This window comes from Ranitomeya variabilis, chromosome 2 (genome assembly GCF_051348905.1).
Source record: "Ranitomeya variabilis isolate aRanVar5 chromosome 2, aRanVar5.hap1, whole genome shotgun sequence".
NCBI classification, from domain to species: domain Eukaryota; kingdom Metazoa; phylum Chordata; class Amphibia; order Anura; family Dendrobatidae; genus Ranitomeya; species Ranitomeya variabilis.
Window position 1 is genome coordinate 749,198,848 of NC_135233.1, and position 14,672 is coordinate 749,213,519.

At 41.6% G+C, this 14,672-nt stretch overlaps 1 protein-coding gene across 2 annotated transcripts in view; it reads left to right on the forward strand.

Annotated features, from left to right (window-relative positions):
- ASCC3 (activating signal cointegrator 1 complex subunit 3) overlaps positions 1-14,672 on the forward strand; it is an 824,578-nt gene that overhangs the window by 599,528 nt on the left and 210,378 nt on the right. For both annotated transcript variants that reach the window (XM_077289659.1, XM_077289660.1), the window contains exon 16: positions 13,125-13,349. In XM_077289659.1, the coding sequence (XP_077145774.1) occupies positions 13,125-13,349 (225 nt within the window). The remainder of the gene's footprint in view (positions 1-13,124; positions 13,350-14,672) is intronic.

Here is a 14,672-nt window from a genome sequence, read left to right on the forward strand (position 1 = left end):
TTCACGGCTCTACGTTATAAACTTCTGTGAAGCACTTGGGGGTTCAAAGTGCTCACCACACATCTAGATAAGTTCCTTAAGGGGTCTAGTTTCCAAAATGGTGTCACTTGTGGGGGGTTTCCACTGTTTAGGCACATTAGGGGCTCTCCAAACTCGACTCAATTCCAGCCAATTCTGCATTGAAACAGTCAAACGGCGCTCCTTCACTTCCAAGCTCTGCAGTGCGCCCAAACAGTGGTTTACCTCCACATATGGGGTATCGGCGTACTCAGGAGAAATTGCACAACAACTTTTGTGGTCTAATTTTTCCTGTTACCCTTGTGAAAATAAGAATTTGTGGGCGAAAAAATCATTTTTGTGAAAACAAATGCGATTTTTTATTTTCACGGCTCTACGTTATAAACTTCTGTGAAGCACTTGGGGGTTCAAAGTGCTCACCACACATCTAGATAAGTTCCTTAAGGGGTCTAGTTTCCAAAATGGTGTCACTTGTGGGGGGTTTCCACTGTTTAGGCACATTAGGGGCTCTCCAAACTCGACTCAATTCCAGCCAATTCTGCATTGAAACAGTCAAACGGCGCTCCTTCACTTCCAAGCTCTGCAGTGCGCCCAAACAGTGGTTTACCTCCACATATGGGGTATCGGCGTACTCAGGAGAAATTGCACAACAAAATTTGTGGTTAAATTTCTGTTTTTACACTTGTGAAAATTAAAAAAAATGGTTCTGAAATAAAATGTTTGCAAAAAAAAGTTAAATGTTCATTTTTTTCTTCCACATTATTTCAGTTCCTGTGAAGTACGTAAAGGGTTAATAAACTTCTTGAATGTGGTTTTGAGCAGCTTGAGGGGTGCAGTTTTTAGAATGGTGTCACACTTGGTTATTTTCTATCATATAGATCCCTCAAAATGACTTCAAAGGTGATGTGGTCCCTAAAAAAAACATGGTGTTGTAAAAATGAGAAATTGCTGGTCAACTTTTAACCCTTATAACTCCCTAACAAAAAAAAATTTTGTTTCCAAAATTGTGCTGATGTAAAGTGGACATGTGGGAAATGTTATTTATTAACAATTTTTCGTGACATATCTCTCTGATTTAAGGGCATAAAAATACAAAGTTTGAAAATTGCAAAATTTTAAAAATTTTTGCCATATTTCTGTTTTTTTTCATAAATAATCGCAAGTAATATCGAAGAAATGTTACCACTAACTTGAAGTACAATATGTCACGAAAAAACAATCTCAGAATCAGCGGGATCCGATAAAGCGTTCCAGAGTTATAACCTCATAAAGTGACAGTGGTCAGAATTGTAAAAATTGGCTCGGTCATTAAGTACCAAATTGACTCTGTCACTAAGGGGTTAAAGTCCCATAGACTTGTATTGGCCAGTTTAATCCATTTAGAAAGAGAAAAAAAAAAGGACACTTCTCCTTGTGTTTTGCACAAACACACAGTCCATGAAAAAGACAATCATGTGCATAGCGCCATACATTATACTGGGTACTTGTTATATCTGTGAAAAAAAAACTGATACAAGATATACGTGCAACATAGATGTCTGAATGATGCCTTGAGCTGTTAATTGGATGCCTTTTACCTTCGTCCAGCCTGCAACTTGCATTTTTAGGGTCTCATTCAGACGCCTGTGTTGCACATATGTGTTATATTTGCTTTTTTGAGATGCTGGTTTGAAACTGTTATAAAAATGTATCAAATTTACCTAACTCACAGACATTTGCTACTTACGTGCTATATTTTAGGCTGCAGTCAGATGGCCGTATGGTCTCTCATGCAAAAATCGCAGCACAGGTGCGGAAAATTTAATTTCTCCATTGTCTGTCCGCATAAATCGGACTGCACTCAGATGACATTCAAGTGCAGTCTGATATTATACACAAACACAGACTTGTATGGGTACGCATGATCCAACTGCACTGGTATACTGTGATTTTGGTGTCAACGATGTCTGAACGCTTTTATATTAAGTTTATGGTGCTGATTAAGAATATAACTTTGTTTTTGTCAGATTGGCTCTAGTTTCAGTGCAGTGTAGAGTATCAGATCAGCGATTTGACACTATACAGTGATGTCCCATAGTGGGACAATGTAAAAAAGTTTTAAAAAAATATTAAGTGTAAAAATATTTTTTTTTAATTCCCAAATAAAGAAAAAAAAACAATATTTTCCCAATAAATACATTTATTTATGTAAATAAAAAAATAAACAATAAAAGTACACATATTTGGTATTGCCGCGTCCATAACGACCCACTCTTTAAAACTGTCCCTCTAGTTTAGCCCCTTCAGTGAACACCGTAAAAAAAGATGCAAAAAACTGCTTTATCATCATACCGCTGAACACAGTGCAATTAAAAGCGATCAAAAAGACATACGTAAATAAAAATGCTGCCGCTGAAAACATCATCCTGTCCTGCAAAAAAGCCGCCATACAGCTCCATCAGCAGAAAAATAAAAAAGTTATAGCTCTCAGAATAAGGCGATGCAAAAATAATTATTTTTTCTATAGAATAGTTTTTATTGTGTAAAAGCGCCAAAACATAAAAAAATATATAATTTTACCACACTCGGAGCGGTATAAAAAAAGAGATTTCTGGATTGCTGTTTTTTTGTTCATTCTGTCTCCCAAAAATCAGAATAGAAAGCGATCAAAAAATGTCATGTGCCCGAAAATGGTACCAATAATAAACGTCAGCTCGTCCTGCAAAAAAACAAGCTATAACTTAACTCTGCCGAAATATGGAAACATGATAGCTCTCAAAATATGGTGATGCAAAAACTAGTTTTCACCTTAAAAAGCATCTTTTACACCATGTTTCAAATTATTATGCAAATTAAATTTTTCTCAGATTTTCCTAAATGGTCGGTACAAATGACAGTCAGTCTAATAAGGTTCTCTATAGGGTTGAGGACAGGGGAAGATGGTGGCCACACCATGAGTTTATCTCCTTTTATGCCCATAGCAGCCAATGACTCAGAGGGATTCTTTGCAGCATGAGATGGTGCATTGTCATGCATGAAGATGATTTTGCTCCTGAAGACACTTTTCTGCTTTTTATACCATGGAAGAAAGTTGTCAGTCAGAAACTCTATATACTTTGCAGAGGTCATTTTCACACCTTCAGGAACCATAAAGGGTCCTACCAGCTGTTTCCCCATGATTTCGGCCCAAAACATGACTCCTCCACCTCCTTGCTGACGTTGCAGCCTTGTTGGGACATGGTGGCCATCCACCAACCATCAACTACTCCATCCATCTGGACCATCCAGGGTTACTCGACACTCATCAGTAAACAAGACTGTTTGAAAATTAGTCTTCATACATGTCTGGGCCCTCTGCAACAGTTTCTGCTTGTGAAAACTGTTTAGGGGTGGCCGAATAGTAGGTTTATGCACCACAGCAAGCCTTTGAAGGATCATACACCTTGAGGTTAGAGGGACTCCAGAGGCACCAACAGCTTTAAATAACTGTTTGCTGTTTTGTAATGGTATTTTGGCAGCTGCTCTCTTAATCCAATGAATTTGTCTGTCAGAAACCTTCCTCATTATGCCTTTATCTGCATGAACTCTGTCTGTGCTCTGTTTCAGTCACAAATCTCTTCACAGTATGATGATCACTCTTACGTTTTCATGAAATATCTAATGTTTTCATACCTTGTCCAAGGCATTGCACTATTTAACGCTTTTCAGCAGCAGAGAGATCCTTTTTATTTCCCATATTGCTTGAAACCTGTGGCCTGCTTAATAATGTGGAACATCATTTTTAAGTAGGTTTCCTTTAATTAGAATCACCTGGAAAACTAATTATCACGTGTTTAAGATTTATTTCAGTGATCCATTAAGCCCTGAGACACAATTCCATCCACGAGTTAATTTGAAAAACAAAACAATTAAATCCTTATGACACGTAAATCCAATTTGCATAATAATTTGGAACACACTGTATTGTGTGACAGCAGCCAATCATAAAAACCCGATATAAATCTGGTATCACTGTAATCGCACCGACCCAAAGAATAAAGTTGCCTCATCACTTATACCATACGAGAAACGGTGTAAAAAAATAAATAGAACCAATTCTTCACATGCTGTTGATTTTTCCATTCTGCTTCCCAAAGATCGCAGTAAGGCTCGGTGCACATTTATATTCTGCTCTGCGCTGAGTGATTACACCGGGGTTGCCGTGTAAAACTCTGAAATACGTGATTCAGACAGAGCGCCGGAAGAAGATTCCCTGTAATGATGCAGATAGAAACACTTTGAAGGCCAAAGGACCTGTGATCCGGCAGTGTCCGTCTTTTTAGGATTGCATAAAAAGTGCCGTCAGCCACAGTATTGTGCACTTCTGAAAGGACACCACTGAACAGAGGCCAGACGGAGTCCAGAGTATCTCTGCTGTCTCATTATAGTGAAAAGATCCCTCGGGGGTTTCATCTGTCACATCACTCGGAGATTTAGATGGAAACCCAATGTAAGTGCTCAGAGTAGAGCGCTGGATAAATGTGATCATAAAACTTATGTAAAATATTCCCAATTAAAGCTTCAACTCAATTCACAAAAAACCAAGCTCCCACTCAGGTCCGTCAGCTGTTAATGGAAATATAGGTGGATTCCGTGTTACTGATAGCACAAAGTTTGTGGAAAAGCGAAATGGCTCCTCGCTCCCCTAAAGAAATTCAGCAAATTCTCCGCTCCCAAATCCAAATGCCCCCTCCTGTTGTGAATTCTGCTCTTGGGTTCCCTCCGGTGGTTGTTGATAGTAATGCAGTTGTCCCTGGGTTGCAATCCTGGGCAGGTGTCCCTGCTGATTGCAGCTCTGACTGGGATATTTAGGTGTGCAGGATTCATTAGCCCTTGCCAGTTGTCCATTGTTCTTGGAGGTTTTGCATCTCTGTCTGGTTCCTCCTGCCCTGCTGCCAAATCAGCTAAGATAAGTGTCTGGTTTTGTTTCTGCAGCACACATGCTGTGTGCTTTACAATTCAGTACTATTCAATGTTTTTTCTTGTCCAGCTTAGACTGTGTTTGGATATTTCAGTCAAGTTGGATTCTCAGGAGATGCAGATATACATTCCATGTCTTTAGTTAGATGGTGGAATTTTTGTATTATCTGCTGTGGATATTTTTAGGGGTTTAATACTGACCGCTTAGTATTCTGTCCTATCCTTTCCTATTTAGCTAGCGTGGCCTCTTTTGCTAAATCCTGATTTCTGCCTGTGTGTGTCTTTCCTCTAATACTCACAGTCAATATTTGTGGGGGGCTGCCTATCCTTTGGGGTTCTGCTCTGAGGCAAGATAGAATTCCCATTTCCATCTATAGGGGTATTTAGTCCTCCGGCTGTGTCGAGGTGTCTAGGATGTGTTAGGTACACCCCACGGCTACTTCTAGTTGCGGTGACAGTTTAGGGTTTGCGGTCAGTACAGGTTCCACCTACTCCTGAGAAAGTCTCATGCGGCTCCAAGGTCACCGGATCATAACAGTACAACTGGCCAACAATGAGTTAAATGTATCTCAGAAGAAGGGAAGAAAGAGCCTTTTTTTTTTCTGTAGCCTGCTTTGTCTTTTCTTTCCTCTTTTTCTCTGGGTGGCTGAGGAGCCTTGTGCTGGCATGGATGTTCAGGGATTAGCTTCTCGTGTAGACCAGCTTGCTGCTAGGGTACAGGGTATTTCTGATTATATTGTTCAGACTCCAGTTTTAGAGCCTAAGATTCCTACTCCTGATTTGTTTTTTGGGGACAGGTCCAAATTTTTGAGTTTTAAAAACAACTGTAAACTGTTTTTTGCTCTGAGACCTCGATCCTCTGGTGATTCCATTCAGCAGGTTAAAATTGTCATCTCCCTGCTGCGTGGCGATCCTCAGGATTGGGCATTTTCCCTGGAATCTGGGAATCCGGCCTTGCTTAATGTAGATGCCTTTTTTCAGGCCTTAGGATTATTATATGATGAACCAAATTCTGTGGATCAAGCGGAGAAGACCTTGTTGGTCCTGTCTCAGGGTCAAGAAGTGGCAGAATTGTATTGTCAGAAATTTATAAAATGGTCTGTGTTGACTAAATGGAATGATGCTTTGGCGGCAATTTTCAGAAAGGGTCTTTCTGAATCCGTTAAAGATGTCATGGTGGGGTTTCCCACGCCTTTCTTTGTGAGTGATTCTATGTCTCTGGCCATTCAGATTGATCGGCGTTTGCGGGAGCGCAGAACTGTGCGCGCTGTGGCGTTGTCCTCAGAGCAGATGCCTGAGTCAATGCAGTGTGATAGGATTCGGTCTAGAACAGAACAACAGGGATTCAGACGTCAGAATAGGTTGTGTTTTTATTGTGGTGATGCTTCTCATGTCATTTCAGTCTGCCCTAAGCATACAAAGAGGATCGCTAGTTCATTTTCCATCAGTACTGTACAACCTAAATTTTTATTATCTGTGTCCTTGATCTGCTCATTGTCATCATTTTCTGTCATGACGTTTGTGGATTCAGGCGCCGCCTTGAACTTAATGGACTTTGAGTTTGCCAGGCGTTGTGGTTTTCCCTTGCAGTCTTTGCAGAACCCTATTCCTTTAAGGGGGATTGATGCTACACCTTTGGCTAAAAATAAGCCCCAGTTCTGGACACAGGTGACCATGTGCATGGCGCCAACCCATCAGGAAGATTGTCGATTTCTGGTGTTGCATAATTTACATGATGCTATCGTGCTGGGTTTTCCGTGGTTGCAGGCACATAATCCTGTGTTGGATTGGAAGTCTGTCTGTGACTAGTTGGGGATGTCAGGGGGTTCATAATGACGTTCCTTTGATGTCAATCTCCTCTTCTTCCACTTCTGAAATTCCAGCGTTTTTGTCTGATTTTCAGGATGTATTCGATGAGCCCAAGTCCAGTTCCCTTCCACCGCATAGGGACTATGATTGTGCTATTGACTTGATTCCAGGCTGTAAGTTTCCTAAGGGCCAACTTTTCAACCTGTCTGTGCCTGAACATACCGCCATGCGGAGTTATGTTAAGGAGTCTTTGGAGAAAGGACATATTCGGCCATCTTCTTCACCGTTGGGAGCGGGATTTTTTTATGTTGCTAAGAAGGATGGCTCCTTGAGACCCTGTATTGATTATCGCCTCTTGAATAAGATCACGGTCAAGTTTCAATACCCTTTACCTCTGCTTTCCGATTTGTTTGCTAGGATTAAGGGGGCTAGTTGGTTTACGAAGATTGACCTTCGGGGGGCATATAATCTTGTTCGTATTAAGCAGGGTGATGAATGGAAAACTGCGTTTAATACGCCCGAAGGCCATTTTGAATACCTTGTGATGCCATTCGGGCTCTCTAATGCTCCATCTATTTTTCAGTCCTTCAGGCACGATATCTTCCGGACTTATCTTGATAAATTCATGATTGTATATTTTAATGACATTTTAATTTTTTCCGATGATTGGGAGTCTCATGGGAAACAGGTCAGGATGGTATTTCAGATCCTTCGTGATAATGCTTTGTTTGTGAAGGGGTCTAAGTGTCTCTTTGGAGTGCAGAAGGTTTCTTTTTTGGGCTTCATTTTTTCTCCCTCATCTATAGAGATGGATCCGGTTAAGGTTCAGGCCATTCATGATTGGATTAAACCCACATCTGTGAAGAGCCTTCAGAAATTTTTGGGCTTTGCTAATTTTTATCGCCGTTTCATTGCTAACTTCTCCAGTGTGGTTAAACCCTTGACCGATTTGACGAAGAAAGGCGCTGATGTGACGAATTGGTCCTCTGCGGCTGTCTCTGCCTTTCAGGAGCTTAAACGCCGATTTACTTCTGCCCCGGTGTTGCGTCAACCGGATGTTTCACTTCCGTTTCAGGTTGAGGTTGACGCTTCTGAGATTGGGGCAGGGACCGTTTTGTCTCAGAGGGATCCTGTTGGTTCCTTGATGAAACCGTGTGCCTTCTTTTCCCGTAAGTTTTCGCCCGCTGAACGCAATTATGATGTCGGCAATCGGGAGTTGTTGGCTATGAAGTGGGCATTTGAGGAATGGCGACATTGGCTCGAGGGAGGTAAGCACCGTATTGTGGTCTTGACCGATCATAAAAATCTGATTTACCTCGAGTCTGCCAGGCGGCTGAATCCTAGACAGGCTCGATGGTCCTTGTTTTTTCCCGTTTTGATTTCATGGTCTCGTATCTTCCGAGTTCTAAGAATATTAAGGCTGATGCCCTCTCTAGGAGTTTTTTGCCTGATTCTCCTGAGGTCCTTGAACTGGTCGGCATTCTGAAAGAAGGGGTGGTCCTTTCTGCCATTTCCCCTGATTTACGACGGGTTCTTCAGGAATTTCAGGCTGACAAACCTGACCGCTGTCCAGTGGGGAAACTGTTTGTTCCTGATAGATGGACTAGTAGAGTGATTTCTGAGGTTCATTGTTCTGTGTTGGCTGGCCATCCTGGTATTTTTTGGTACCAGAGATTTGGTTGCTAGGTCCTTTTGGTGGCCTTCTTTGTCACGTGATGTGCGTTCTTTTGTGCAGTCCTGTGGGACTTGTGCGCGGGCCAAGCCTTGTTGTTCCCGTGCTAGTGGGTTCCTTTTGCCTTTGCCGGTCCCTGAGAGGCCCTGGACGCATATTTCTATGGATTTTATTTCTGATCTTCCGGTTTCCCAGAAGATGTCTGTCATCTAGGTTGTTTGTGACCGGTTCTCTAAGATGGTCCATTTGGTGCCTTTGCCTAAATTGCCTTCCTCTTCCGATCTGGTTTGGTTCCGTTGTTTTTTAAGCATGTGGTTCATTTGCATGGTATTCCGGAGAATATTGTGTCCGACAGAGGTTCCCAGTTTGTTTCTCGGTTTTGGCGGGCCTTTTGTGCTAAGCTGGGCATTGATTTGTCTTTTTCTTCCGCATTCCATCCTCAGACAAATGGCCAGACCGAGCGAACTAATCAGACTTTAGAAACTTATCTGAGATGCTTTGTGTCTGCTGATCAGGATGATTGGGTGGCTTTCTTGCCATTGGCCGAGTTTGCCCTTAATAATCGGGCTAGTTCGGCTACCTTGGTTTCGCCCTTTTGTAATTTTGGTTTTCATCCTCGTTTTTCTTCGGGGCAGGTTGAGCCTTCTGACTGTCCTGGTGTGGATTCTGTGGTTGACAGGTTGCAGCAGATTTGGGCTCATGTGGTGGACAATTTGGTATTGTCTCAGGAGGAGGCTCAACGTTTTGCTAACCGTCGTCGGTGTGTTGTTTCCCGGCTTCGGGTTGGGGATCTGGTCTGGTTGTCTTCCCGTCATGTTCCTATGAAGGTTTCTTCCCCTAAGTTTAAGCCTCGCTTTATTGGTCCTTATAGGATCTCTGAGATTATTAATCCGGTGTCTTTTCGATTGGCCCTTTTGCTATCCATAATGTCTTCCATAGATCTTTATTGCGGAAATATGTGGTGCCCGTTGTTCCCTCTGTTGATCCTCCGGCCCCTGTGTTGGTTGATGGGGAGTTGGAGTATGTGGTTGAGAAGATTTTGGATTCTCACTTTTCGAGGCGGAGGCTTCAGTACCTTGTCAAATGGAAGGGTTATGGCCAGGAGGATAATTCTTGGGTTTTTGCCTCTGATGTCCATGCTGCTGATTTGGTCCGTGCCTTTCATCTGGCTCGTCCTGATCGGCCTGGGGGCTCTGGTGAGGGTTCGGTGACCCCTCTTCAAGGGGGGGTACTGTTGTGAATTCTGCTCTTGGGTTCTCTCCGGTGGTTGTTGATAGTAATGCAGTTGTCCCTGGGTTGCAATCCTGGGCAGGTGTCCCTGCTGATTGCAGCTCTGACTGGGATATTTAGGTGTGCAGGATTCATTAGCCCTTGCCAGTTGTCCATTGTTCTTGGAGGTTTTGCATCTCTGTCTGGTTCCTCCTGCCCTGCTGCCAAATCAGCTAAGATAAGTGTCTGGTTTTGTTTCTGCAGCACACATGCTGTGTGCTTTACAATTCAGTACTATTCAATGTTTTTTTCTTGTCCAGCTTAGACTGTGTTTGGATATTTCAGTCAAGTTGGATTCTCAGGAGATGCAGATATACATTCCATGTCTTTAGTTAGATGGTGGAATTTTTGTATTATCTGCTGTGGATATTTTTAGGGGTTTAATACTGACCGCTTAGTATTCTGTCCTATCCTTTCCTATTTAGCTAGCGTGGCCTCTTTTGCTAAATCCTGATTTCTGCCTGCGTGTGTCTTTCCTCTAATACTCACAGTCAATATTTGTGGGGGGCTGCCTATCCTTTGGGGTTCTGCTCTGAGGCAAGATAGAATTCCCATTTCCATCTATAGGGGTATTTAGTCCTCCGGCTGTGTCGAGGTGTCTAGGATGTGTTAGGTACACCCCACGGCTACTTCTAGTTGCGGTGACAGTTTAGGGTTTGCGGTCAGTACAGGTTCCACCTACTCCTGAGAAAGTCTCATGCGGCTCCAAGGTCACCGGATCATAACACCCTCCCTTCTGAGCCCCAGTGTGCCTAAACCACATTTATCGCCCACATGTTTGGCATTTCTGTAGTTTACAGGTGGGTGTCTCCAGAAGTATGAGCTGGGCGTAATGTCAATATCACGACAGTTTGCAATTTTCACTCAGCACCATCCACTGCTGCTTGTTTCTGGAAAACACCCATGGAGTCAAAATCATCACTACATCTGTAGATAAATTCCCAAAGGGTTATAATTTCCAAAATGGGGTCACTTGAGGGTGGATTCTGCATTTCTAGCACTTAGGGGCTCTTTATATGGTATCCACAAACTATTCCAGGAAAATCTGCGCTCCAGGAGACAAATAGTGCTCCCACCCCTCCCGAGTCTCCCTTTATGGCTAAGTAGTACTGTACAGCCACATATGGTGTATTGCTACGTTCAGTAGATATTGTGGGACAAATTTTGGTGCCATATTTACCCATTTCCCAGAATAAAAATGTAAAACTCGGGGCTAACACCCAATCTTTGTGGTAAAAATGTAAATTATTTTATCTTCACTGGCCAATGGTATATAAAAGTTTGTGACCTGTGGTGTCAATATAGTCACTGCACCCCTAGATGATTTCATTGAGCAATTTAGTTTGTAAAATGGGGTCATTTATGGGGGGTTCTGCTGTGTTCGCTCCCCAGGGGCTCTGCCATTCTAGCATTGCACCCTCAAACAAGTGCAGCAAAATCTACACTATAATATGGCGTTTTTTCCCTTCTGAGCTTTGCACTGTGCCTCAAAATTAGTTTTTGATGCCATATGGGGTATCGGTGAAGTTGCACAACAAATTTTGAGGTCCATTTTCTCCTGTTACCCTTGTGAAAATACAAAATTTGGAGCTAAAAAAGATTGCTGAAATTTTTTTTTTTTATTTTCGCAGCTTAATGTTATAAACTTCTGTGAAGCACTTGGGGGATCAAGGTGCTCAATGCACATCTAGATAACTTTCCAAAGGGGTATGTTTTCCAAAATGGTGTTACTTGTTGGGGGTTTCCAATGTTTAGGCACAGCAGGGGATTTCCAAACATGACATGGTGTCTGCTAATTATTCCAGCAAATTTTGCATTCAAAAAGTCAAATGGCGCTCCTTTCCTTCCAAGTCCTGCCATGCACCCAAACAGTTGTTTTCCTTCACATATTGGGTGTCAGTGTATTTAGGAGAAATTGCATAACAAATTGTAAGGAGCAATTTCTCCTGTTACCCTTCTGATAATGCAAAATTTGGAGCTTCAAAAGATTTATCTCTGAAAAATTAGATTTTTTTTATTTTCACGGCTCTACATTATAAACTTTTGTGAAGCACCTGTGGGTTCAAGGTGCTCAATACACATCTAGATAAGGGGTCTTGTTTCCAAAATGGTGCCACTTGTTGGGGTTTCCACTGTTACAGATTGCATGGTCTGTTTTTTCCTGTTACATTTGCGAAAGTTAAAAAAAAAAAAAATGGGTCTAAAAGAAAATTTATGTGAAAGAAGAGTAAATGTTTATTTTGTCTTTCCACATTCCAAAAATTCCTGTGACGCACCTGAAGGGATAATAAACTTCTTGAATGTGGTTTTCAGTACCTTGAGGGGTGCAGTTTTTAGAATGGTGTCACTTTTTGGTATTTTCTCAATACCCTATAGGCCCCTCAAAGTCACTTCAAATGTGAGGTGGGCCCTAAAAAAATGATTTTGCAAATTTTGTGTAAAAATGAGAAATCACTGGTCAACTTTAACCCTTATAACTTCCTAACAAAAAAAAAATTATGTTTCAAAAATTTTGCTGATGTAAAGTAGACATTTGGGAAATAAAGACGTAAAAAGTAAAAGTTTGAAAATTGCTAAATTTTAAAAATTTTCGCCAAATTTCCCGTTTTTTTACACAAATAAACACAAGTCATATCAAAGAATATGTCACGGGAAAATAGTCTCAGAATCAGTGGGATTAATTGAAGCGTTATTGAAGAGTTATGACCTCATAAAGTGACAGTGGTCAGAATTGTAAAAATTGGCCTGGTCGGGAAGGTGAAAACCGGCTTCGGGGTGAACAGGTTAAAGGTAGCATAGTATTATGTATTACAAATATTTCCACATATTGACTTACATTCGCAAGACTGGTGTTAAAGAGGTAAATGCTGAAGTTTACCTGTGAACCCGTTGAAGCACCTGGTCGGTGTGAAACGGCCGTCGTTCGGCTCTCACTAACCTTGTACAAACACCCCCGTGCCGTGAAGATGGTTTTTCAATAAAGTGAACTGCATAGAAGATCGGTGAGTGCGGCTGTAATTCTTCCTGCTATATCTTTACCATTTGAAAAGCAACAAGAAAACTGTGTATTCTAAAGATGTAGAGGTTGGGTCAAACTTGTTAAGAAAAATAGATGAAAATTTTGCAACTTTTGTCCAAAATCTCCACTTAAATTATGAATATACTGTATGAAAATGTATTAAATTTGCTAAAAGAGGCACATGGCTTTTAATACATTTTGATCAAATCAATCAAAAAATGTCCTTTACACAGACCAGTGTGCAATAAGACGTCTTCAGAAATGTGTGAATGTAAGCGGGAAACAGGATTAAACCTCTGACTGTCCGGTATTCTACATGACCGTATCCATGAATAAATCAATATGATAGTTGGGCTGTTGTAGTGGCTTACACAATTATAAATCTTTATTTCATTTCAGGGGACACAAATCTACGATGCCAAAAGAGGTTCATTTGTGGATCTGGGAATTCTGGATGTCATGCAGATCTTTGGACGAGCTGGACGGCCACAGTTTGATAAATTTGGAGAAGGCACCATTATCACAACACATGATAAACTCAGCCATTACCTGACTCTGCTTACGCAGCAAAATCCAATTGAAAGTCAATTTCTTGAAAGCCTTTCAGATAATTTGAATGCAGAGGTAAACGCTAAACTTTTTTGTTTATTATCGTTTGACAACAATATATTTTTATTTTAGTTTTTAAGTATCACTTACCATGATGGTTTCCTGTTCCTGTAAAAAGTGGAATCCCTAGACTAGGCACCTTTAAGCTCGACCCAGTTCCTTATTAAAGCGAACCTTTCACCAGGTTTGACCGTTATGAGATACGTCCACCACCTTTCAGACCTGATATACAGCATTTATATAATGCTGTATATAAGCCCCCAATCCGACCTGCAAGACAAGAAAAAGACCCTTTATTATACTCACCTACAGGGCATTGCTGGTTTTGGTCTGGCGCCTCCCTTCTTCTTACGATGCCGTCCTTCTTCTCGCTTCTTGTCCCTACGTCACTCTCACAGTCTCCCTGGCATTGCGCTCTTGCGCAGGCATACGTCTCTGCCCTGACAAGGGCAGAGGAAAGTACTGCACGTGCCATGAAAAGTAAAAAGCCCAGGCGCATGTGCATTGCAGTACTTTACTCTGACCTAGTCAGGGCTGAGACGTACGCTTGCGCAGTAGCGCGATGCCGAGGAACACTGTGTGGATAACGTAGGGACGCATCATCCACATGAAGGAAGAAGGACGACGGCATCGAAAGAAGAAGGGAAGTGCCGGACCAAGACCAGCGTCAGCCCTCTGACCGGACTGTCCCACAGGTGAGTATAATAAAAGGTCAGTTTCTTGTCTTGCAGGTCGGGTTGGGGGCGGAAATACAACATTCTAGCATAGTGGCCGTATCTCATATCAGTCAAACTTAAAGAGTTAAAAGTGGGAACAGTACTAAGTATATCTGTATAGACTGTGCGTGTAAAATATATATACAGTATATATATATATATATATATATATATATATATATATATATTATGTGTGTAATATGTATATACATCGTAGGGATTCTCGTTCTCAGTTAGGCATTAGACCTTGGGTAGCATTCACACATGCAATGCAGTTTTGATCCAAACGTGTAGTTTTATTGCTTTCCACAGGTTGCACAGCACCAAAGTAACAAGATCATAAACAAAAATCTCTAGTCGTGTCCACGTGCTAACAGACTTCTTTCCATATAAAAGCTATAGTCATTTAGCGCAAATATATACTTACTAGATGGTAGCCCGATTCTAACGCATCGGGTATTCTAGAATATGTATGTAGTTTATTTATGAAGATTTTAGAATAATACATCTAATACACAGGACTCGGCCGGTTCAAATCCCACACCAATTCGCGGCCGGACTGCGACTGACGCTGATTGTTCGCGGCCGGCCACGTAGTATATAGCACAGCCACGTAGTATAT